The sequence below is a fragment of the Coturnix japonica genome, chromosome 3, assembly GCF_001577835.2.
Source record: "Coturnix japonica isolate 7356 chromosome 3, Coturnix japonica 2.1, whole genome shotgun sequence".
In the NCBI taxonomy this organism is placed as follows: domain Eukaryota; kingdom Metazoa; phylum Chordata; class Aves; order Galliformes; family Phasianidae; genus Coturnix; species Coturnix japonica.
Window position 1 is genome coordinate 85,398,386 of NC_029518.1, and position 24,269 is coordinate 85,422,654.

A 24,269-nucleotide genomic window follows, 5' to 3' on the forward strand; every position below is an offset into this window, starting at 1 on the left:
TAAAAACGACAAGCAGCTCATTAATTTCCTGGGCTTCAGTATAGGTCAGGGTAATTTTAGCACTGACACCACAAGCAAAGTCCAGGTCAGTACTGAGGGGTATTGCTTCCCATTTCTTCTTTTCAATTTGAAGTTAGCAACTTTTTTAGCTAAAGTGAACCAGATTGTTATATTTCAAGATTTTCATTAAATGGTCAAGATTTCTATTGACTCCATTTAGATCATGTTCAAAATCCCCATAAGAATACAACTAATTCCTTTCTCCTTTAATAATTCACATTCTGGGGAATACAAACATGACTTCAAAATTATTTCCGTAATTCTATACCAGGCTCACATACTGAATTGCTGACAAAGAAAAGATTTCCAGCACCAAATCTGAAATAAAACAAATTTTTAGGTGGCAACATTGACAGTCTGACATCTTTTAAGGAATACCACAATACAGCTTCTCAAAAGCAAAACATACATGTTCTGCAAAACAAAACAGTCATTTAGGAGGTGATTGTTTGAAAACGTAACTACATGCTTACCATTCTCTCTTGAACGATGAAACAAGCCAGTGCAGGAGATCAGACACACCGCAATTTCCATCTCAGAAGAAATGATGGACACCATTGTACAGAAAGCAGTTTGCCTCCACAGTCTCCTTGCCAAGGAGCGTTTCACAATGTAGACGTTTTCCAGAATTCATACTGAGATTCTATAAAAATTTCACTTGAGATGTGAAGGTTACCTAAAACTTCCTAAAACAGAACTTACAACCAAAGTAAACAGTTGTGAGAGAAACATGAAAGAGTTCTATCTGAATCACAGACAGAACCTTATAGAATACACTTCTATTATTTCAAATTTCTTTCTTCTTCTTTTTTTTTTTTTTTCTTTAAGCTTATTTATTTATTCCTTTACTGGCAAATAGCTCACCCAGGAAAGCAACTAAAGACCAGGTAAGCACACAAGGAATCTTTCCAAGTATTCTTGGTGGTGTCCAGCAATTCCTGGTTCAAAAGGATTTTCTGAGCCTTTACTTTTAACAAACTCAATGCATTCTCCTTTCAAGTACTGGTCCACTGACTTTCAAGCCAAGTAAACTTGAAGGAGATTTGGATGTCTGTTTGGTGGTTGTTTGCAGAGGAGTGGGGATGAGCTGCAGCGTTATGGAGGAGTGCTGGAGCTCAACTGCATGCCTGTGAAGAGCAGCCTCACTTTGCATACTTGGAGCCACCACCTGGAGACTCCATTTTAACAATCTACCTACGTCTCTGTCTTTTTAGTTATCCTCATACACGCCATTCATCATTCCTGCCACCCCTTCCCTAAAAACTTTCCCAGTTCTACTGTATCAATTCTAAGACAGAATACAACAGAATTAGATACCGTATGAAGATGCACATAACTCTATGGCTTTACAAATATTATGTAACGTACACAGTACTTTATTTTCTTCTTTGCTTGCTTTCTAATAAATCCCCTTATTTAGTTAATTTTAATTTAATTAATTTTAATCTACTTTAAGGTGATGTTTTTAAAGATCTGTTATAACCCTACAATCTCACTTTCAAGCCATAACAACAGTAACTGGAGTCCACCAATGCATACCAATAATATCAGAGTTTTCTTTATATTTTCTGCATAGAATTCCATCTATCATTTCATCATCCAGTCACCCCATGATGTTAAGATCCTCCACAGTTCTCCACTCAGTCATCTTTACTACTCTGAATACCATTTAATGTAACTCCCCTACAATGTACAAAGGACACTGGAAGCCAGATCTAGTTGCTCAGAGCCAGGTCCAGATAGCTGAAAACGATTACAACTTGATCCTTCCCACTCTCCTGATTCTTCTGTAACTCATTTTATTCAAATTTGACCTGCCACTCCTACCCCTCTCAGCATTCACTGCCCCTCTTATTCCCTGTTACATGATATTACACACCATTTGACAGAACTAAAACAAAAGAAGATATTTTTGTTACTACTTGTTTGCAGGTAGGGCGGTCACATATAAGCTCTCAAATATTAAAGAAAATGCAGCTACATCAAAATTAGTCTGAAATCTGTCCCAGATTTTATTACATATTATAATCAAACCAAATCCCACATATGGCTACATGATTTCCTGTCACCTTCCCACTACAAGCCATATACATTAACAGACAATAAAATTTCATTAGACCTTTATTCCTAATGTTAATGAGGTTTTCAAGAGCTCCGCTGTACACTGAAGAAAAATCACAGGGCTTTTTGTGAGGAAGAAAAAAGCAACAGGGTTTTGTGTCTGAAGACTGAAAGCTCCACAGAAACTGCAGCTCCTTCAATGATTTTGATATTCAAACAACTGAAGCACTACTGAGTTAGAGAAGTAATTTTTCTTACAATGTACAAGTGCATAGCTCATGCCTTATTACAGATTGAGGCAATTTCAAACAGCACAAGTTTAAAACCTTAACACAGAAATGTAGACCATCAGAATTTCCACTGAAGCATTCACTCTGGAGCAGACAGGCATCGCAGTAACACAAACAAACAATAATACAGATGTAATTAAATTAACTCCCTCACATGAATTCTTCCAAAGAAGTTTTTCAAACAGCTAGGAACAGAATTCAACTTTGGACACTTTGGTCTGTAGCAGCCAGCAATACCCTCAGAGTGTGTTTCCACACACACAGTTGGGCACATTTCAATCCAGGCAGTGGGTAAGCACAAGCAGAGGTTAGGAGCAGGCCCTCCCTCCAGTATTTCCAGCAGTTACTATAGCAATTTTGTCAGGAAGCACTGGAAGAGGCTGGAATTGGTCTGTCCATTGGTCTATGCCAGTGGCCTTGGTATTTCCCCTTCAGAATAGCCTTAGAAAATGCCACCACAACCAACACCACCACACATACACAAGTCCTGAAGACAATAAGAACAAACAGTGATGTAAAGACAACAAGGGATAACTGCTGTTAAGTTCAGTCTAAGTATACAAGGAATAGGCAGCAGAATTTTCATCACGTTGAGGGGTTGAGGATCTATCAGTATGTGCAGGAATATATTACCACACCTTCCATCTACATTTCAAGTTTTCTGTGCATCCTCCTGCAGGGCAACATCTGTTATCAGCATTTGCAGCAAGACAGTCACTGACGCCTGGGTCACATGTTGCAAAAAGTATGATGTAGCAAAGGACATTTTGTGCTTACTTGAAAGTTTGCTACGTCATGCTGCAGAATGGCACCGAGTCAAAAGGATAAGAATGACATCACTTACAAACAACAAAAGGTTTTACATGTTAACAATGATGTAGCTCCAGAGTCCCTCAACATATACTACAAAACAACTAAGTTTTGCAAACATGGTATAATACATCACATGAGAATATAGGAGTTTTTGGTAGAGATAGATGTTTCTAACAATACATGCACAAAAGTGCATTTAGTCTGCAAATTACAGGGAGGGACTTTACTTTTGTAAAGCTTAAACGAAAACTCTGCTTTGATGGCTTCATCTTCATGATTAACATTCCTTCTTAGGATACACAATGAGAAAAACTATTTACAATACTAGACTAAATTATGACAACCTTTCAGGACATTCCCAACTGCATTTACAGTAGTTAAAGTGTGAACCAGAACAGTTAGCAGAATGTGACCCTAAGTACAGAAGGCTGCTTATATAAGGAAGAAAGATAAAATATTGTTGGAAATGACTAGATGACTTCTGTTACATGCACCTTGTTCCAGTCTTCTAAGCATTAACTCCTCTGTAATCAACTATATCTGCATAAAGCTAAAGTAATAAATCAGTAGTATGGAAAGCACCTCGCACCTCCAGAAATTCTGCAATCCCTAAACTCAGTGGCTACAAACAAAAAACTAAAGAAGAACAATAACCAGTATGGCCTTTTCTAAAATAGGCATCATACTTTCCAGGGTAAATACAAAAGACAAATTAGAAGCATCCATATAAGTACAAATTTTCTTAACAAAGATGTATATGTGTTTAATAAAAATGAAAGTAGATCCTGAAAAAAAAAATGTTAAACAATACCTACCAATTGTGTACATCAAGACAACAATCCCATCATAACCCAAACCAATTATAATAGTATGTGATATTTAAGAGCTCTTGGAACCCTATTAATAACAAGTCTCCCATCATAACTTAAAGAGGCAAACAGCCATGGGTCTGCTGAGGACCACTCAACTGCATATACGCTATCTTCATGTTCTTCATAGGTAGCTATTACACTGTCCTGAAGGGGCTCTTTGATCCTATAATTAAAAAAGAAAGAAAAAAAGAAAGAAGACAAGAAAGTAAGCGTCCATCAACACTCTTGATTTAAAATGCAAAGTTAAGCATCACTAACACCTGGAGCACAAGTTCCTATTTAACAGCACAGTAGTGTGGGTTCAAGGAAGTACCCTTCTACACCTGGTGTCTGCACATCCGTACATTTCAGATAACACAATCATGTAAAGTATAAACAATTATAAACATGCTATTCTCAACTTCAGTGCATTTTTCCATGTCTGTCAGTACCCTCTTGAAGCATTTCAATCTCTTCCACCCTTCCTCTCATACTTCAAGCATCAAAAGACAAGTGTTGTTTTTTCCCTTAATCAACAGCTTTTCCTGATCATGGTCCACCTTATTTGTTGCCAACTGAATTATTCAAAGCATATAATCTCTTACATGAGAGCAGGCAGATAAGTTTTGGTCCTTGACACTGTGCTCTCTTCTGTGCTGCAACCCTGGACCCATTCAGAGTAACAGAAAAGAAATAAAGGCACCCCTCCAAGCATGATCATTTTTCCTTCTTCTCAGACCTTTAGTTATAACACCAGATGCACTAACAATGCAAATTCTCACTTATTATCACATACTTCACCTCTCACTACCAAGTTCCTAGTCATCCACATCATCAAGAGAGACAGACATACTCTCTTCTGCAGTGGAAATATTTCAAAACTGATTCAGGCTTGTCTTTAAATTTCAAACCATTCAAGAGTCAATGGCTGTGCTCTGCTAGTTGAGAGCAGCCCTTCTCTTCCCCAGACACAGAACCACTCCCTTCTTTAAGGGCACCACAGTACATTGTTTTGTAGCTGCAGGGTAGGTGAGTTTGTAGGAAGACCTTACAGCTCCCTTCCTCCATAGAGAATCACTCCTGCCTCACAGCGATCAGCATCCACCCGCCTCCCTGAAAAAGACTTGTATTACAGCCTCAGTCCTGCCTGCAGAAAGCAAAGACAGAGGGCTTTGCAAACTACCAATCATTTAAACAGATACTGCTGTTGCAGAAATGAAGTGCTGATCACTCTTTGCCCTTTATCACTTCCCTCTGGAAGTACACATCCTTACAATCACAAAGCACACACAGCATTATGTTCAAATTGCTTGCAGGATATCACTGGTCCACCTAGCCGGCCTAACCAGCTGTGAATCTAACATCACAATTAAAATTCAATTGAATTTAATGAACGAACCAAATGCAGTCTGATACTACAGAATAGCTTCAAATATTTAGTTCCAAGGTCTATTATCATTTACTTGTGCTGCGTTTAAGGTCAACTAACAAAAAGGGTGCTGGCACAAACAACATACAGCCTCTGGCTAATTACAAAGAGTAGGACTGTTCTGCAATTCTCCTGAATGCGTCCTTTACTACAAACCATCTAACAGCAGAGAGCTAATAAACACACATATGCAGACACTTCATCTCCCACAATGTGTTTTTCTAACTTCCTGTTAACTGACATGCCTGGTTAACTGAAAGTTGGTCATGTCCCTAGACAGCAATGAGCCTCATGCAGTGCTCACCCACTTAGCCAGAACTCCATTATTCTGAAGGTTTCAAATGTCTCTCTGGAAAAGCAGGGGAGTAATGCATGGTGAATATTGCTGTCAGGGGACACGACCGACTTTCAGTTAACCAGGAGTCTCAGTTAACCAAAGGTTGGATAAACAAAGGACAAATACGCCTCTAACTCACACTAATTTCTGTATCTTCCAATAAAGCATTTCATCTAAACAATACAGTTTATCTGATTTATTTCACAGAATTCATAGTGGAATGAGTGTTTAAGACAGAATCATAAAGTTTGGTATTGCCATTTATAACTACAAAGATTAACTGATCTTTATTACTGTCTATACATTTACTTTCATACTCAACAAGACTATTTTTTACCTTCCCATACAAGAAAGTATGCTATCACATGGTTCTTCAGGTCACATGAGATCATTTTCTTTTACGGCTGTTTAAGCAGGTAAGGCCTACTTATTCTTTTAGCCTACTTATGCACATGACTGGCATAAGTTTGGAAAGTTGTCAAGAATCTAAGAAAATCCTAATGGAAGTGATCAATTGATGTGAAGGAGAGAGATACTATAGAAGATAATCAGAAGGAAAAAATAATCTCAATAACACAACTCATGAACAAGACCTGAAACAACCTGTCCAGAGGCATTCTATATAAACACTATGAGAGAGAAGAGACGCATCATTCAATTCTGTAATGGGCAATAAACCCAAAAGGTTTCTGCAAAGTGGGATAAAGAGCAGAATTCATTTTGTGCATCTGAAAGATTGCCCAAAATAATTAGAAAAGCAGAAAGAGGTGGTTTTCTCTTCCTCATCTCTTCAAGACAGATCACTTTATCCCATGCTGACTCTTTCAAAGAAAACATCCCAGATTCATTTGCATTTTAGCAATGTGAGCACTTTTCTGGTAATCCAAGACTAGGCTGGGGATACAGGTTTTGATGCTACATGAATCTAGGATACTTAAAAGTTATTCTGTTTCCAAGTCCCAGGGCTAAAACTATTTACTCTTGATGAATTTTTGTACAGCTTTTGCTTCTTTTTTTTTTTTTTTTTTTAATCTGTTAAAGAATGAACTCAGAATCTTAATCCCTCAAATACTAAACAATTTGGTTACTGCAAGAAGGTATACACTTAACAGCTATGACACTGACATTTATTTAGTCAAGGCAACAAATACTTAAAAAGAAGAACAAAGTCGCATGTATAAAAAGATTACATAGAAAAAGATGTTGGTGACAGCAAATACTAGTGGAACACAAAGAAAAGCTTATGTTTTACATCATTTTTACTACACAGATAATTAATTTATGTGGGCTTTGTTTGGCTGGCTTTTTTTTTTTTTTTAAACTATCTGCTAAAAATTTATTAGCAGAATTATAGAATTGTTTAAGTTGGAAGATACCATAAGAGTACCAAGTCCAACTCCTCTGCAACAAATAGGGAGACCTATAGCTAGATCAGGTTCCTCGGAGCCCTGACAAACCTGACCTTGAATGTCTCCAAGGATGGCGCATCCACCACCTCTCTGGGCAACTCGTTCCAATGCTTAACATAAACAACTTCTTATATGTAATCTAGATACCACTTCTTTCAGTTTGACACCATTTCCCCTTGTCCTGTAAAATCAGACCCTGCTATAGAGTCTGTCTCCTCATTTGTCATGGCTCCCTTTAGATACTGAAAGGCCCCTCCGGTCTCCCCAGAGCCTTCTCTTCCTCCAGGCTGAACATTCCCAGCTCTCTCAGTCTGTCCTCTCAGGAGAGATATTCCATCCCTTGGATCACTCCCATGGCTGTCCTCTGGACATGCTCCAACAGGTCTATGTCTCTCCTGCACCGAGGAATCCACATCTGGATGCAATGCTCCAGGTGAAACCTTACCAGCACAGAGTAGAGACAAGATCGCCTCCCTCCCTTTTGCCCTGCCGGCCATGCTTCTTTTGATGCAGCCCAGGATATGGTTGGCTTTTTGGGCTGTAGGGGCATATTGCTGGCTCATGTCCAGCTTGTCATCCACCAGAACCACCAGGTCCTTTTTGTCATAGCCACACTTCTTTCATCACCCAGCTTGTATTGATAATGGGAGTCTCCATAACCCAGGTGCAAGAACTTGCACTTGTATTTGTTAAACCTCATGAGGTTTTCCTTGGCACAGCACTGGAACCTCTTTAACATTCAACAGTTTGAGACTAACACGATAGACCTTATAAGTGTATTTCTTAACACTGTATACATAACATAGCAATAATTTTAAATACTATTATTTCATGTAATTTTATCTGAGAAACCATCCATTCCATAAATAACAGCTCTCAAAGAGGTAGAGGTACAGATCGCTCTGACTGCTGATTCCTAGATAGTGAAGTCTGACAAACTTTATTTGATGAGCACCCTTTGTAATCACTTGTTAAGCCTGGCAAGCTTGGTGAACTATTTTCCTCCTTACTACAAATTTTTCCCTGCCCTCGAAAAGCTTCACAACTTTCAAGTTTTCTTGTACTATTTCAAAGATTTTTTTGGAAAGAATTTAGTACCTTTTTCTCTTCTTGTATTTGCTCTTGCCTGCATCAACTGACAAGGCATCAAGCTTTTCTGTCATCAAGCACTTACGTTAAGCAATGTGTAATCTATACCTACATCCTGCATAAATTTATGACCCATGCCAGGCAGTGCTGAAACCAGACTGATTTCTCTTCGTAGCCTTATTCACACCGCACAACCCCTACCATCTTCTACAAAAGGAGAAGAGTTTTCATTTTACTATATAACACAGAGGTTAATTGCACTACTGACTTGAGAGAGAAGCCTGTTAAGCCTTGGATAATTGTTTTCATGTAGAGAGCTGTTATTTCCAATTACTGCTCATGCTAACAACCACTTACATTTGCAGAGCTAGAGATTCTGTTTTGTCATCATAATGTTTATTAAAGTGTTTTTCAGAGTCACCAAAAATCGTTAATTCCTTATCACAGTAAAGTTAAGGAGGATTTAACATAAAAGTTACTTGAAACAGATGTGATTCAACAGAGCAGCAAAATGTACGGAGTTCAAAATGCAACCAAAAGAGTAAATGCATTGGACTCTACAACAAGCCTAGTGGCCGTCCTTTCCCTTTAACTGCAGGGCAGAACTTTACAACTGCAGAGTTTGCTCCAGGTAAGCTCAGGTGGCACACTATTTTCTTTTTTACTCCATTCAGTAATGCAGAATTCAAAGATTTTTCAACTAGAACAAAATTTCTAAGTATATTAGCTAGCCATTCATTTCATTATAAATAGTGTTTTCTTACACAAGAAACAGCCTTCTGAACTGTTTTGACACAAAAACCTCATCTTTAAAAGAAGGAAATAGTTTTGTTTTGAATATCAGATTTCATATTTGTCTTACCACAGTAAATTAATTCATTACCAGATACACTGTACAAAGAAAGAAACTGCAGGGGAAAACTACACCTGGAAATTGCACTGCACCTGATTCGGCCCAACTTGTTTACGTATCCTATCAAGTGAAGTGTCTAACACCCGGTGTTCTCCAGTACCTACCAGAGTACCTATTTTTGACAGAATGCTGAAGGTTTTCCTTATTTCAGCACAAAGACACAACACAACTGGCGTACTCATCCTGGATGCATTTCACAATGGCAGTATATGCACTGCATGTTTTGGAACAATCAAAAGCACAGCTAGTGAGAAAAGAAGCTCATGAATATGGCTAACAGTAAAAGCAAACTCTAGAGGGAAAAATCAGAAGACTCCAAAGATGATTCAGAAAGTAGTAACTGTCCCTTAAACTGCTCACGTTCTAGGACTGGAAGCATACCCAGGGGAAATAGTGTGTTTTCCTGTTTCTATAACATTTCCTCTTAGTCGCTATGATACAGGCTGCAGAGACCTTTGATATGATACAGAGAGGCTGTTCTTCCATTTATATGATTGATGGAAGTAACCAAAGTAGCAGTGAAAAAAGCAAGAAAGGGACAGCAAACTAGTCTCTTGATCTGTATCAGCAGTTGAGATGAAATGAAGGTCAGTTGTGACAAGAGAAAAATCCTCAGGTAAAGTCCTAGTTACACTGCTTGCAAAACTATCTTCTGGTCTCCAAGATGAGATACAAGATGGACACAGACTCCCAAGGAGTTGGCATGTATGTGGAAAAATACACAAAAGAGAAACTTCAAAGAAAAGTTTCTTATTAGGAATAGAAGATAGCATCTTTTTTCGTACGCGTGCTGTCTATTCATTATCGAATAAAAATATTTTCTTAAAAAGCAGGTACTTACTCCAGAAAAGCTATCAGGAATAAACGAGTAGACTACTCATTCTCTCTCTCCCAAACAAACAACAAAACACCCCCTTTTAACCCAGATTATTATGTGTACATAACTTGATTCAGAGCTCCATTAAAGTGATCTTTTCACTCATCCAGATGACTTTAGGACTGGTCCTCAGCATCACCATCCCCCTTTTCCACCAGTGCAAATATAGTGATTGTGCTCATTTGATAAAAAGAATAGATTCCACCCATAACTGTGAGTAAAGAATCTAGTATTAATTACAACTACTTACCTGAAAGGTCTGTATACAAAAATCCTAGTCAGCAAAGAATAGCACGTTAACCATTTTAACACAAAGACAAACTATAACCATACTCATAAAACCCAGGAAATTTCATACTTCTCTTCTTGATGCTGTTCCTCTTGGTCACTCAGTTCATCGTCATCTACCATATGTCCAAATGGCTCAGAAGAAATTGATACCATATTAGACAGAATAACTCTACTATCACTGCTTCCCGTAAGGATCAGCTGATCATGAGAATGATTGTATCTGACATTCCAGACCCTAAGAAGATAAATCAGAAAGAACAAGAGGCCATGTTTGGCAGGTTGCAAGTGCATCAATGTTGTTTAAAATGATTTCCATCTTAAAAATAGAATTAAAGGTTCATCTTTGATTTGAATGTGGTAAGTACACAAAGTCTCATTCCAAAGACTATATTTTTGTGTTTTCATTTGGCCTTTAAGCTTCTATATCATTTGTTTCCTATGGAGTATCTTCAAAACTCAACAGCTAAACTTTAGGGACAAAAAAACAAAAAACAAAAACACACCATGCAGTGATAACCATTTCCTGAGGGTATATGCAAGATTAATGTTTGATACATAAGGAAAATATTTAAGTTCTAAAACTATAAAATCAAACAAAACACAGATTAGAAATCACCTATTAGACAAAAAACTCATTTTCACAATAAACTTTCAATCACAGTTTAAAAGAAAAGAAGGATTATATTTATCTTCAATTTTGATACTTTATATAACAAATTAATACTAGATGCTTTACAGATTGTGCTTCATTATTCTCCTTCCAGTCTTCTAGGAAAGAAAAAACAGCACATACAAGTATTCCTCCTGTTAATTCTCATCTTCATTCCCCTCAAAGTAGCTTCAGGGTTCAGATATCTGGTAAGAATTACTCTAACTTGTATTTCATTGATACAAACTGTTCATCTAGTCTTAACAAGAGCCTGCAAATTTCAGACAAGATATTCTCTTGGCTCCAATCTCAGGCCAAACGGGTATATAGAATACATATAATATACATAATGTATACTTTCAGAAAAAAAAAATGACTGACTTTCTCTGGCTTACAGGATGCAAAGAGTGCGAAAAAAGTGAGGCTGACATATCTACTACTCCACACTGGAAGGACAGATGGCAGCTGCGGCAACCAAAACAGCTCATGTGCTTTTCTGCATATCAGGTGCAGCAGATCATGCTGAAGTCTGGCAGGCACATCTGCATCTCATCTGCACCCCACAAGCCAACATCTCTGCTGTGCTTCTCAAAAGGTGTACCCAATCTCCCCAGTGTTAACAACAGCATCTTCCCAATTAGACTATAAGATTGCCTAAACTTCTTACTGACAATCACACAAGGAATGTTTACATGTTAAAACCTTTCCTCTGTGCAGAAAAAATGTTATCCAAAGTAGCACAAACGTAGCTTGCATTGTTCCTAAACAGTAAAATAATTAGCTGAATAAATGATATAAGCTATCCGCCCACAACACAGCATGTAGATAATTTGTTCTACCAGTGGGAATGCTCCTCTAGCGTCTTCACTGGTTCAGTGACATTTCTTGTGTCCCAGAATTTCACCTTGCAGTCATCTCCACAGCTAGCCAGGTAGTACTGTTTATTGGGATTAAAGTCGAGGTCTCGTACCAGCTGTCCATGTGCATTTTCTATGGAATATATCTGCCTGTAAAACACATAGAAAAAAATTAAATGGTCTGTAAAAATCTAACTGCAATCCATTGACAAGAATCTGTTTCCCTGGAAACTTGCATAATACCCTCAACACCCGCTGACCTCAAGTTCTCGGTGCTAGTGCACAGTCTGGGGAAACCCCAACTGTTAACTGCAGAGACTTATGTAGATTTCTCAGCATGCTTCAAAGTTTCCCTCTCTACTTATTTGTATTGAGATCTTCTGGAGCTAAAAATAAATATTAAATCCAGCTGATTCTAGCACAGCACTCCAGCAACCATACAAATATCTGTGACTAACCTACAATATGGTCATACTAAAACTTTTCCATCCCTAAGTAGTTATACCACTTCTATTTATTATGTCTAGCTCTCAGAATCACACAATCATCTGGGCTGCAAAAGACCTTCAAGATCATCAAGTCCAACCATCAACCTATCACTAAACCACTTCCCCTAGCACAACATCCACATGCCTCTTAAATACCTCCAGGGTTGGGGGACTTGGTCACTTCCTGAGGCAGTTCACAATGCTTCACCACTCTCTGCAAAGAAATTCTTCCTAATATCTGACATAAACCTCAGCTGCTTTAACACTTTCTCAAATCTCATCGCTTATCCCCTGAGAAAAGAGATAACACCCTTTCCACTGCAGCCTCCTCTAATGTAGTTGCAGTGATGAGATCTCCCCTCCCCTCAGCCTCCACTTCTGCAAGACTAAACCACCTTAACTCCCTCAGTCACTCCTCACAGGTCATGTTTTCTAGTCCCTTCACCAGCTTTGGTGCTCTTTTCTGCACATGCTTGAGCAACTCAATGTCCTTGCAGTGACAAGCCCAACACTGAACACAGTATTTGAAGCGTAGTACCATCAGCACTGCAGAGAAGAGACAATCCATTCCCTAATGCAGCTGGACACACGATTTCTGATGCAGGCCGGGATGCCATTGACATTATTGGGTACATCGCTGGCTCATGTTCAGCCAGCTGTCAACCAGCATCCCCAGGTCATTTTCTGCTGAGCAGCTTTCTGTCTCTTCCATGAGTCTGTACCACTGCATGGAGTTGTTAAAAATCAAACAAAGAACATGCCAACAGCCCTGTTGAATGTCATGCAACAGGATTTGGACTATCAATCCAGCCTATCCAGATCCCTTTGCAAAGCTTTCCCACCCTCAAGAAGACCCATAAGAAGAAACTCAAAGTATATCACACCTAGTAATCCTTCTCCTGACAGCTACTGCAATCACCTAGGATAAATGATATCACCCAGCTAACCAACTTCAAAACACTGCTCAAATTTTGAGAGACTAACGATATGACTCAGGTATACCTTTCTACCAGCTACTCCGGCAATCAGAATTTTACACTCCCTTCTCATTTCCTAAAACATCCTGATGAGATTTTTTTTTCTTTTTCAAATATAAAATACTTTCCCCTTCATTATTAGCATTTTTCATTTTGTTCTTGACTGCACTGCTCATGGCAAAGTGTGTGAAGTTTTAAAAAGAAATTCCATTCTCTGGCTACCCTACATTCAGTCATGCTTACCACGAAAGCCTTTATGCCAACTTAACTGTTAGTTTGACCACTTGATCAATTCCTCTCCTTTCCAAATCCAAATATTCTTTTTCACTCTATACAGCAATAAAGCATATATTCAATTTCCCACTTACTCTATAGATTAGTAGGATTACACAAGGCCACACAAATATTTTCTCCAACTAGTCATGCTCTCTTCTCATACTCTTCTACATTTTTTTTATAATTTATTTATGGACTCCAAATTTCCCTGATATAATCTCTCTAAACATTCATTCAGCCTAGTTGTTTTTCCCCTCTGCTTCAAGAGCATAACCAATCTTGGTTAAGTTTACTAATGATCAACTTCTTCCTAGTCTATTCTAACAGTCTTCTTTCCAACTTCTTGTGTTTTCTTCTTTGCTACATTCAATACCATTTACACTCTCTTACAGTTGTCTTAACTGTACTCTCACAGAAGCAGCTATTCAAGATGCTTTAGAAACTCTCCTCTTTGCTGGTATAGCAGTTTCCTGACCTTGATTTTTTTCTGCTCTCACAGAAGTAGCTATTCAAGATGCTTTAGAAGTTCCATTCCCCTCTTTGCTGGTATAGCAGTTTTCTGACCTTGATTTTTTTGGTGTTTTATACTGCCATAGTTTATATATCTCAGAGTTTAAACTCCAACTTCTAGCCAAGATAGCCCTCATCAAATATTCACATAATTCTAGTCATATTAATTACAGTGTGGTTGGAGATGAGACAATCTTGCATGTATTTCTTCAAGTACATTGCAAACAGCTCTTTGACATAGCCTTGTTCTTTTAAATTTGTTCAAGGGCAGTGAAATATGAGCTCCTGGTAAAGCAACTTGAATTTGGTAATGCCTGGACTATCTTTGTTACAAGTTATTCAGAGAATTAATTTAATACAAGATAGAGATGTTATTCTCTAACAAGACAGAACATGAAGCAGACTTCACAACATTTAACACCATCTATTAGAAATACAGGGTTTAATCTTAGTGTCCTACATGCTCTATGTTACAAACAAATGAACAGCCTCACCTTTCTCCTTAAACCTTCTCTCTTCATAAATGAGAATACACACATGTATCAAGTTATATTTTTATCTTTTTACAGGACTAAAAAAAATGAACTTTCAAATACAAGAACAGGCACACAAAAGGAGGCTTTTAATCATTATATTTGTATTTTAACTTTTGTTCATTAAATTAAACAAATCTATAAGGCAGAAGCATACAAAGCTGGCAAATATTGGGATTTACTGCAATACCCCTGAGCTGACAGGAACCTCAGAGCAAAATTTAAAGTCATCCCCCTTTAAGGCAACAAAAGTTATTAGAAGACATCAGCCTCCTCAGTTTAGCAATAAATTACTATGTGCTAAGGGATAAAGTGTACCTTAAAATACCTTGCAGAAGCTTTAGTCATCATGAAAACAGATGTGCACAACAACACTCCTTTACTTATCAAAACCACAACCACATAGGGAAGAAAACACCTTAACAGGGAGATTCAAAGCCTGAATTAATACTGATGATTTTGATAGATTTGGTAGTTTCATATGACTGGTATGATACAGTCTTCAATATACTATAGTATATTACTGTTAAAATCAGAAAAATGAATAGTGAAATCACCCTGTGAACTACCTTCAGAGATTAAAGTTAGCTTTGTACAGTATGCTACGAAGACAACTCATAGCATACTCAGGTCTGATGCTGCATCCTGGCTTTCAGGTTGATACACAGATTATCTTCATTCACATAATGCCTATGCATTGAAGAAGCAGTCTCAGAACTAGCACACAGTTCAGTAAAATACAACATACAAGTCAGATTTGGAACTGAGGGGAAAAAAAAACAGAAAAAGCTTTACTAAACCGTGAATACACCAGTTATGCAATCCCGAACATTCCATCTACAATTGATAGCTCTGCCACGTTTCTAATCTTTTAAAAAAAGTTAGGAGCAACAAAAAATTCCACCTCCTGAAGAAAAGCTTTTTCACTGCTATTGCTCTTTACCTCATGCTTCGTGTATCCCACCCGCGAACAGTGGTATCATTGGCTGTTGCAATCTGTGTACAATTGTGGTGTGGACTCCATCGTCCTGAAGTAAATCTTAATTGTCCTTTCCCTTCTAAGGCTGCAGAACTAGAGAGCTAACAAAGAAACAGAAATTAGCAACGTTTCTAAACGTAAAGTTGAAGTTAAAGTAGTTCCACTAAAGATAGAACACTGCACAATAGCCTAACATTTCAGGCATAACAGACATTCAAAATCCTAGTGTAAAAGTGAAGAAAACTAGGAAGACTGATTTTGTATCTCAAAGTAATTTTTACAAAGGCTTACACAGTGCAATGCTTTCAGAAGTATAGTGCTTCTTGATAACATAAATTAAGCAGTTTCATATCTGTACATGTTGAAACTTTGTACAGACAATATAGACATACAGCAGACATACAGCTGTCTTAAGCCAGCAAATAAGTATATGCTTTCAGTTTCATAATCAGCTACAAAAGTCTTATGAAACATGTGCATTTCCATGTCAAGACGCTGCATTTTATCTACAGGAAAAGAATTAGCATCAAAAGCTCTTCAATAAATGTACAGCAGCATACTTGGTTATCTTGCATGTGATATTCATATTTAGAAGTCTTTCACTGAGAGGCATTCCACACAAGCAGATTAAAGCTCTAGGTTCTTTTTGGATCTCCACCCAGACACAGAATGCATACTTTTTTTTTTTTAAATGTTCAGGCAACAAACAACATGTAGACCTAAGGACAGTGAAGGGAACTTTCATGCATATATGATCCTTGCATAACAGAAGGAAGCGTGCAAGAATCCTTCTGTAAAATCCCAAATGAGCATGAACATAAGCCATCCCACATCTTTAAAGGCAGAAAAGTTTACTATATGACTATGCAATGTAAAGGAAAACATGACAAAGTTTTCCTTTCCAAAAAAATTGCTTTTCTTCAGAATCAGTACGAAAGGGAAACTCTAGTAAAAAAGAAATAATTAATGATTAGGAACAGATAAAAATACTCAGTTACCTCTTCTTAAAAGCTATCAATTGATTCTGCATTAATTTCCCCCAGAGCCCACTGAAGACAGGATACTTTTGAAGTCACTAGTGAAGAAGTAGTTAAAAGTTGAGCAAGTCTGGGGTTGATGAGTACTGTTCATGCTACATTCAAGTATAGTATCAATTCTTAAAATAAGAATAAAATTCTTACCACAGCTTTGGCTGAACTTTCCTGCAAATCCCACAGTAATATGTTATTATCAGCCAGAGAAATGATCTTTTTACCATCTCCCATTGGTTCCCACATAACACTGTAAAACAAAACAATAATAATAATAAAAATTTTTAAAAAAATAATTTTAAAAATCTATCATTAGAACCAATTAGAGTCTGAACTGGAAAGACATTTGAATTTTGTGGATCCAATCTGTTTCAGCTCCTAAATGATTTTGACTACTGTTTCCTTCAGCTGAAACCGGCCCATAATTTAACTACAAAACCTGCAACTTTTACACATCACAGATGTACACTATTGCAGTGTCACTTACTTAAACTGCATGACACAAAATAAGGTTTGGTTATGGAATTTTTTGTCAACTCTAGAGTATGCATCCTTCTCTTTTCTTTTTAGAGTCCTTTGACATCTTATCAAAATTTGTCTGGAAAAGGAATGTCATCCAGTTTCCTTAGATGCTCGCCTAACTGTAAGAGTTCTTTGAAACCCATACTTGATTTGCTATCCATCCCATATACTGAATCATGAAAAATGATTTTGTCATTATAGCACAAATCACTTTGCATACATACAGAGAACAAAACAAAGGGTTTTACATGCACTTACTACGAGTAATTTAGCTTGAAACCATGAATTGCACTAAAAGACCTCTAAACCTTAGACCTCTGATGCAAACCTCTTGCACTTCAAGGCTGTCATCACAGTTCTAACACACATTTTACCAGTGGTTCTCCATCTGTGAGCTATACGTGAAGGAACAGAAGAAATCTTCAGTACTCTATTTCTAGCTATGAGAAGCAGCACGCACTGCCAGTGGGTAAAGGAAGCACAGCTAAGTGTATGCACAAAAACTCCAACATTTTGTTGGGGATTACAGAAAGGTTAAAAGGATAATACTTGTCATTTGATGAGAACAGGCTTTTGTACTCAATAATTCTAAAAGTTGAGCAATCTTCTATCTCCACAATGCAGTGAAAGACAGAGATCACAACTGATATGAGTAGAGAATATAATGGAGAAACTTTCTCCAGTCTCTGAATAACTTAAGTCTTTGGTCTAACAGTGTTTGACATGCTGTTCTCATCTTCAGTACACACATGAAGAAAAACTCCTGACAAGCTTCAAGAGATCACTAGAATATCACCAGATATAAACTTCCTTGTCTAACTTCTTGCATGAATCAGATCAGTCTTTGGATTGAAAAGATGGAACAGGGTTGCATGAGTAGATGCACTCTTGGGTAAGCAAGCCCAAGATCAGGCAGCCACTGGCTACATTCCTAGCTTGGCACTTGATACAGCAGCATTCATAGTGTAATCTCCAAATTTGCAGCACTTCTACCTTCCTAAGACCTGGATGATCCCAGATCCAACCCATGGGACTTCATTCAAGCTTAAAACAAAACACTAGGCAAAGGAAATAGCAAAGAACAAGAAATGGAAAGAAGTGATACACAACCTCAGTCACAACCTTAGCTATGAATTTCCACTCAAAATCCCCTTTGTTTCTTCCATGAACACATGAACAGTTTCATCACTTCTAACGTAGTATATTTAGAGAAACAAGAATTTGGATTTGCATACAGATCCATGAAACAATAAAGAGAAGCCAGACTGAGAAGACAGAACCATGTGGGGAAAAAAAAGAAAAAAGAAAAAGAAAAAAAAAGAAAATTAATGCCATTCAGATGAAAAGATTGGAACTAAATGAAGGTGTGCTGCTGACTCCTCACACACTGAAATTTTCCCTAAGGCAAAGGAGCAGATCAAAGAAAGGACTGGCTTCTGCATTGCCTGAAACCATGACCTGCTACACTTCACAAGCACCTAAAGGGATAAAATATCAATACCTTAGGATCTTCATCTGACCACACAATGAGCCTCCCCCTTTCCAAAATAAAGGGCATAGTTTAGGGATTATCAATTTAAAATACATCAGAATCATCACTTTCGAATTGATAGCTAAGAAATCTTCAAGATTCTAATAATAAATTTTTTAGTTTTACCTTCCCCCCTCCTTCCCCCCCTTTAATTTCTCTTGTATACTGCTTTAAGTATTATATTGGCATTCAGTATCATTATATGTAGAATTTCTTTCAATTAGCACAATAAAATTAGATTTCAACAATTAACTCTTCAAGTGTTCTTCCAGCCAGAGATCAATATTCTTGATGCCTGTTGATATATTTGCCACTTTTCTACACTGACCACTCACAGTCTTCAGTTATAAAAGCTACAGTGAAAGCAGTTTCTTTGATGTTTTCAAAGGTGGGAAGAAATTTCACATCCCTGAGTGTCACTGAGCTTCAAGGTAAAGAATTTTTATAGTTGAATAGTGTGCTAATTAGAGCCAATTATAATCCAGCTGACATTCCTTAGAATGAAAAGGTCTCTGCACACTCTGTCCTTGTGAGATGATCATTCTGCTCCTATTTAATTTATCACTTACGAAAGTTCATTGTTTCAAGGGTGTGGTTACAGTGATCATTCACATTTTATAATTTAAGTGATTATTCAAAAGACTCTTCATAACACGTTCAGCTGTACTAAGCATTAACGACTGAATATTAAACACATGAAATAACAAGGAAAAATATACTGAGTGAAAAAAGCAACTTACTTTCAAAACAATATCTACATGCTAGATTTTTATTTTTTGATGCAGCAGAAGTGGTGACAATCTTTACAAAAGAAAAGAGATAAACCAGGCAATACTGTTGTCCTGAGTGTGATAACAGCTGTTGATGCTTACAGCTTTCAGAAATGGACAAGATACTTGTCAAAAATCATAGCTGCCACTCAGAAAATGAGTGCCAACTTCACCACCACTCTTTAGAGACTCTATAAGCAGCAGATAAGGAATTATGTGTGTTTTCTTTTACCTTGTTTTGTTATTATCTAACTCCTGATGCTTCAGATTAGCTTTTAGTTTAAATAAATGTAAAAATTAAAATCTATAGAGAACATTTTCCTAATGAAGAAAAAGGAGAATTTAAATACTTACTAAAACGTACACATATAACAGACAATACAGTCTTCTTATTCTAAAAAGATAATTAAAACCATCTTTTACTAACACAATGAGCTTTTACAAATGAAGAACTCAAAGTTATCTACTATAGCCTAAAGAACAAAGCAACATGTGATCAATTTTGTCAGTGTGAACTGAAGCTTGGACAAATAAAGGTTTAATTGTTGCTTATATGTAGTTGCAGAAGTCACAGCTATTTATTTTTATAAGTAGAAAAATTGTGTTCAACTGAAAATTCTGCACAATGCCCAAGCATCCTATTATGCAGCAGAACATTCTGCAGCCTCCATGTAGCCCATCAGAAAAGTTAATGTATTAGGCATCCAAATATCCTTCCTTTCTTCACAATACAATAATTCAAGTTTAAAGGTGGTTATCTGATGACTAGGATACTTCTCTAAGAATAAGGGTCAGAGCGCAGCCTGGGATCCACCATTCTTATGCCTTAAGTACTCTACAGAGTGGGCACATTTCTTGATTAAAATAGTTCTGGCTGGATTTTGATTCTGTTGGCAGCCATGCTGTTAGAAGGAAATGTTTAGTGCATACAAGCTATGCTTTATCTCAACATTCTCATCCAGCAAGGTATATGCTGGTATTCAAGAACTCAAAACACAGTAAAACAAAAAACACTGTTACCTAAAAAAACCTGAACGTTAAGACAGATGAATTTAGGTACCTTTTCAGGTTAAGAAACTGCTAAGAAGAATGAAAAAGTTAAAGGCTCATTTGGACTAGACCCTAAAAGACACCTACCTTGTACTTGACTGTGGTTCCAAAAATTATTTTTACATTTGGACAAACATAATTGCTGCACAAACAAATGCAAGAGTGTTCTGATGACACAGGAATGCTACGTACTCTAAATTGTTTTTAACTTCTTCCCTTAAGTCATGAAAACTCTGGTGACCCCAGAAGACTTTATAAAGGAAAGGCAGAAAGCAAAATAAAGTGTTCGCCTTTGTCCATATTCATCTCACTGCATCCCCATTTACTGCAGCTGTGCAGTAAGACAAGCTTACACTGACTGGGCTCTCCTCAGACAGAGTCACACTTAAAGCACTGAGTAGATATTTGTAAAAATATAAGCATAATAAAGACAGCCTGAATTCCAGAAGTTCAGAATCTTACAGGAAGTATGGCAGTGAATTTGTTGCATGAAATCAATATATGGGAACCATTTGTTTTTAACTAAAAAACAAAAACAAAAACCATTAAAATAATATTAAATTTCTACTGAACTATTTGTGATTGGAAGCGGTGATCAAAAATGAACACCACTTCAGCTGATTAACAATCTCAAGTTTCCATCCGGACTATGTGTTCATTGCAGTACAAATTAGTACATTTTAATGTTAATAAACCTTACAGAAGCAATGAAAAATTAAGTAAACTAATTATAGAGGTTGTACATATGAACTAAAGTGACCAAAGCAGTCATGAACAATTACAGTTACAAATTAACATCTCCAGTCAGTAGCTTGACTGGCTTACCTATGTCCTGCATACGAAGGTTGAAATAAAACAGAACAAGCCTATGCAACAACAATTTACGAGACATTCAACAGCAAGACCTGCTCTCAGTAGAAAGAAAACAGTGACTTACAGTTTTCATACTGAAGACAGTAGGTAGCCATGCTCCACTGCGTTCATCTTTCAGCAATAAAATACACAAGTTCTACACAAGGACAGTCCTTGTGGAGTACACTAAGAGCTCTTACTGAAGAGCTTGCAGATCTTCAGATTGCAGTAAGTTGAGAGATTTAACCTAAGAGATTTTATTTAGTGCTGAGAATAGCTAAATTAAAAAAAAACACTTTATAAAAAGTGTCAGCTTTCTTTCAGTTAGGGAAAGTCTCAACTTATTCAGCAGTTAAACTAGGGAAAATCACAGCATAGCAAAAACTGAAATGGAAAAACTTATCTTCAAAGTTAAGGAGAAGTGAAATAGTACTATACAAACTCATTGTTTTAGAGTAACAATATTTCTAGACTGCTTTCCATACCTTGACTTACAGATCTGTGGTAAAAAACTGCAAAGACTTCAACAAAACTTTACTTCATTTACATCACTAAATTAATCACCAGTGGTAAAAACTTGACTGAACACATCTCACAAGCTGTACACGCCATACTTAATGAGCTTATTATATTTCCTCCAGCATTCACTTCACTATCAGATCTTGTTTCCATTAAGATTTCCTGTGCTCTACCTGACTAGAGCTGAATCCTGGTAAAAAACCAACGTTATAAACTGGACACACAACAACTTTTTATTATTTCATTAGCCAGTTGATACCATAATTCCCTAGTATTTGTAAACACATAAATAGCTTAATGTTTTAAACTTGCACAGTCCTAATGATTGAAAATTAACAAAAAAAGTAAGTAAATCAAAGGGATGAAAGAGACTTAAGGGTAATCAATTCCTCTACTACTTCTGGTCACATTTTAGAAGATGTGAAAGGTGGGAATACGAGAGGGGGAAAAAAAAAAAAAAAAAGAAAAAGAAAGATGGAACATTTCTATTGATGTATATTGTATGGATTTATTTACAATAAAAGCTAATTGAAGACTCAAGAGAGCAAATCCTGTAGAGAATTAAGGAAGAAAAAAAAAAAAGAATAAAGTTAAAGCTTTCACAGATTTAGAAAGGAACAAAATAAAATGGAGAGAATAATAAAGAAAAGCAGCTCATCTGTAAGTTACATCCTTAGCTCTTATACAGAACATTTAAAAGAAAATCTATATACCTCATTGCTGTGTAACACCAGTGGTGGGTGATAGAGGATATAATAAGCATGTGGAATTGAACAGGTGTGCAACAGCTATTCTAACAGGCTGACAATTATTTGAATCATCATCTGTACTGATATGCAGCTTCTGATAGGGCTCATTTGTTTTTGCATTATGTTAAGAAATGAAAGTCCTGTAACAAACAATTTTTATCAGCTAGGCAACAAAAAAAAAAAAAAAAAAGCCTGAAAAACAGTATTTTATGCCTTATACCATTTGACTGGCACTCCTGGTACTCATTAAACCTCCATATAAAAATCAGAGGGAGCTCCTTTCTCACAATTATATTTCTGATACAGCGGCATATCGAGTATTAAAGTTTTTACTTCGAAAGAAACATTTAAAATACTTTAAAAAACAACAACAACAAAAACCCACATGTGATCCTCCTAAAAGAAGCATTACTTCCAAGTTTCAATTTATCAGATACAGATCACTGAATTGTTTTGGAAACTTTTTTTGTAATAAATAAATAGTAAGGTAGAATTTTAATATATAAATCCAGATTGCTAACAAAGTTGCACACGACAGAAGAATTAATGTTACAAACATCACACCAGTAAATGCAAGTGTTACCCGAATACAGCCTGACAGTGTTAAAGTTCCTAAAACCATCAATTTTCAAATATTTAGGATTTAATGTGTGGGATACAAGGAAAAAAATCAACTTTGGTATGTAGAGAAGCTCACTAATGTTATTAGCTTTACCTACATTACATATGTATAATATGTTATATATGTTTGCAAACTACTTTTTTTCCTAACATATTCATCCCTTTCCAAATTTCTATAGCAACTCACAGTTGTTTGCTGCTTAAGAACAGAATTTTTCATTCCTCCTCTTTCTGGCCTCCTATGATTAAGCTTCCACTTATTTCTGTAATCTCTGTTCATTTTCCCTTTACTACTGTACCTATGTTGCCCATATGATGATCTGACACTCAACAGTACTAGCTAAGATGCATACAGGTACGTAACCTAATGAGAATAGCGCTCAGTCACATACACATGTAATGTTCTAAAAATATTCCAAAACAGAATACTGAACAAATGTAATGGAAACATGCCTTGAAGAAAACCCACACAGATAATGGGTAGCAGATATTTGTAAGCATTAGTACTGGAGCAAGGCACTGAAGCTGCTATCATGAGAAAAAAAAATTATAATTAGCTAAACTTATTTTAGCATAAAGTAGACTGAACAGCAATGTGAACCTGAATAGACAGTGACTGGTCTTTTCTACAGAACTGCCTAAGAAAATATTAACTTCTATTTACTTTTCTTAATGTTAAAATTTCAGTTCTAATCTACAAGGAGTCTTAGAACTCAGTAAAAATGTTGGCCATCAAAAATCAACTGATTTAGCTATTATTTCTAAATTCTACATTTTTTTCGTACTGTCCAATTAATCAAAATTTCACATAACTGGATTCTGAAAAGGAACTGAGATTGATTTTAACTATCTTTCCCTTTTGGTATAATGTAAAGTTACTCCTACATGCATATATCTAAGTATAATAAAATTACAATGGATATACCTCACACATC

At 36.7% G+C, this 24,269-nt stretch overlaps 1 protein-coding gene across 2 annotated transcripts in view; it reads right to left on the reverse strand.

The window, feature by feature from the left end:
- Positions 1-2,048: 2,048 nt before the first annotated feature.
- EIPR1 (EARP complex and GARP complex interacting protein 1) overlaps positions 2,049-24,269 on the reverse strand; it is a 59,512-nt gene continuing 37,291 nt past the window's right edge. The window contains exons 5-10 of one of the 2 annotated variants that reach the window (XM_015859354.1): positions 16,871-16,970; positions 15,654-15,790; positions 11,909-12,076; positions 10,488-10,655; positions 10,380-10,403; positions 2,049-4,259 (exon numbers count right to left, since the gene is read on the reverse strand). In XM_015859354.1, the coding sequence (XP_015714840.1) occupies positions 4,085-4,259; positions 10,380-10,403; positions 10,488-10,655; positions 11,909-12,076; positions 15,654-15,790; positions 16,871-16,970 (772 nt within the window). In that variant the 3' untranslated portion in view covers positions 2,049-4,084. The remainder of the gene's footprint in view (positions 4,260-10,379; positions 10,404-10,487; positions 10,656-11,908; positions 12,077-15,653; positions 15,791-16,870; positions 16,971-24,269) is intronic. The other variant, XM_015859353.1, reaches the window with a different exon arrangement.